General features: G+C 49.0%; 1 protein-coding gene across 1 annotated transcript; it reads left to right on the forward strand.

The window, feature by feature from the left end:
* Nucleotides 1-660: 660 nt before the first annotated feature.
* On the forward strand, nt 661-1,588 carry LOC114753548 (expansin-A4-like). Its single transcript, XM_028942231.1, has 3 exons — nt 661-758; nt 896-1,107; nt 1,200-1,588. The coding sequence occupies exons 1-3, from the start codon at nt 661-663 to the stop codon at nt 1,586-1,588; spliced, it is 699 nt and encodes a 232-aa protein (XP_028798064.1).
* The last annotated feature ends 372 nt before the right edge of the window (nt 1,589-1,960 follow it).

Here is a 1,960-nt window from a genome sequence, read left to right on the forward strand (position 1 = left end):
CCTCGGGGTGTAGAGCGTCACCATCTTGAGTGTCACCATCTTCAGAATTCTTCCCTCGAACATGATGATGGTGACGCTCGACACCCACATGATCACCATCTTCAGAATTCTCCCTCGATGATGGTGACGCTCGACACCCCGAGGGAAGAATTCTGAAGATGGTGATGATAGTGATGCTCGACACCCGAGGGAAGAAGAATTCTGAAGATGGTGATGATAGTGATGCTCGACACCCGAGGGATGAATTCTGAAGATGGTGATGATAGTGATGCTCGACACCCCGAGGAAAATTTTGAAGATGGTGATGATAGTGATGCTCGACACCCGAGGGAAGAATTCTGAAGATGGTGATGATAGTGATGCTCGACACCCTGAGGGATGAATTCTGAAGATGGTGATGATAGTGATGCTCGACACCCCGAGGGAAGAATTCTGAAGATGGTGATGATAGTGATGCTCGACACCCCGAGGGAAGAATTCTGAAGATGGTGATGATAGTGATGCTCGACACCCCGAGGGAAGAATTCTGAAGATGGTGATGATAGTGATGCTCGACACCCTGAGGGATGAATTCTGAAGATGGTGATGATAGTGACGCTCGACACCCCGAGGGAAGAATTCTGAAGATGGTGATGATAGTGACGCTCGACACCCTGAGGGATGAATTCTGAAGATGGTGGTGATAGTGACGCTCGACACCTCGAGGTAAGAATTCTGAAGATGGTGACACTCAAGATGGTGATGCTCCACACCCCGAGGTAAGAATTCTGAAGATGGTGACACTCAACATCTCGGCCCCACCCTCTTATCTCTTAGAATTCTGAGAATGGTTGCACTCTACATCCCGGCCCCATCCCCAGCTATAAATAGAACCCTCCCGTTCCTCTCTCCATAGTCCATGCCCCGCAAGCCAGATTACCCCTGAGCCTCTCTCTAGTCTCTTCTGCTTCCTTGACTCTCTCATGGGAAAGGCTTCTCTGGTCTTCTTTGCATTTCTCACCTCCTTCGCCTTAACGCCCGATGTTCGAATCCCAGGAGTTTACCCCGGGCATCCTTGGCAGAGTGTTCATGCTAACATCCATGGAGGAACTGATGCCTCAGGTATGGGTTTGCATCTCCTCTTTCATCGACGCTTTCTTTTTTTGGTTAACGTCCCTTTCATTTCTGCTTAATCACCAGAGGTTGTGGATGTTGCGCAGGGGGAGCTTGTGGACACGGTAACGTCTACAGCCAAGGGTACGGCTCTAGCACGGCGGCCCTGAGCACCGCGACATTCAACTTTGAGCTGCGCTGCGGAGCATGCGTGGAGATAAAGTGCGCAAAAGACCCTCAACGGTGTCACTCTGGGAGCCTATCCATCTTCTTCACGGCCACTAACTTCCGCTATGCTCTTGCGAAAGACGTCAGCGGCCAGCCACCCTCAGCTGAAGCAGAGATCAAAACTGGCACTCAAACGCAGTATTGGTGGGGACGGTCATGGTCGTTTACGGTCACGGGCAGTGACGGCGAAGGACGTACGTCCACCTCTTGGACCATCGTGCACTGGCAATTCAGTCAAACTTTTACTGCCCGGATCTTCCAGGTTTGATCCATACGATAAGGTCGTTGGTTGGGTTCGATTGAATTTGTGTCGTTAGTTTCCAGAAAGAGTCGGGGTTTTGTGGATTGACCTTGTTTCGTCAGTTTTTAATGAGTGTGTTGTACTCCGATATAAGCTAAACTTTATCAGGGGAAAATGTCAGAAAGGTTGAGGTAGCTATATCAGAGGTAGCCCAAGGTGCATACGAGGATATGATTCCATCAATAAATGCAAACACCTGCTTTGTTTCAATCATATATTGACCTTTTTGCCTTTTGGACTCTTTTCTGCTATTTATGCTTTTCAGTATCTTCTTTGTCCAATTGAATCCATGCCATCAAGGGATCTATTAGGGGAAAGCTGAACATGGCACACGGGGGA

The sequence above is a fragment of the Neltuma alba genome, unplaced genomic scaffold, assembly GCF_004799145.2.
Source record: "Neltuma alba isolate B1F8T4 unplaced genomic scaffold, ASM479914v2 tig00007973_pilon, whole genome shotgun sequence".
Classification (NCBI taxonomy): Eukaryota; Viridiplantae; Streptophyta; class Magnoliopsida; order Fabales; family Fabaceae; genus Neltuma; species Neltuma alba.

Coding starts and splice junctions, on each gene's coding strand:
- LOC114753548 (XM_028942231.1), top strand. CDS start 661: ATGAATTCTGAAGATGGTGGTGATAGTGACGCTCGACACCTCGAGGTA. Junction 759..895: donor GTGATGCTCCACACCCCGAG/GTAAGAATTCTG, acceptor CTCTCTCCATAG/TCCATGCCCCGCAAGCCAGA. Junction 1,108..1,199: donor AACTGATGCCTCAGGTATGG/GTTTGCATCTCC, acceptor GATGTTGCGCAG/GGGGAGCTTGTGGACACGGT.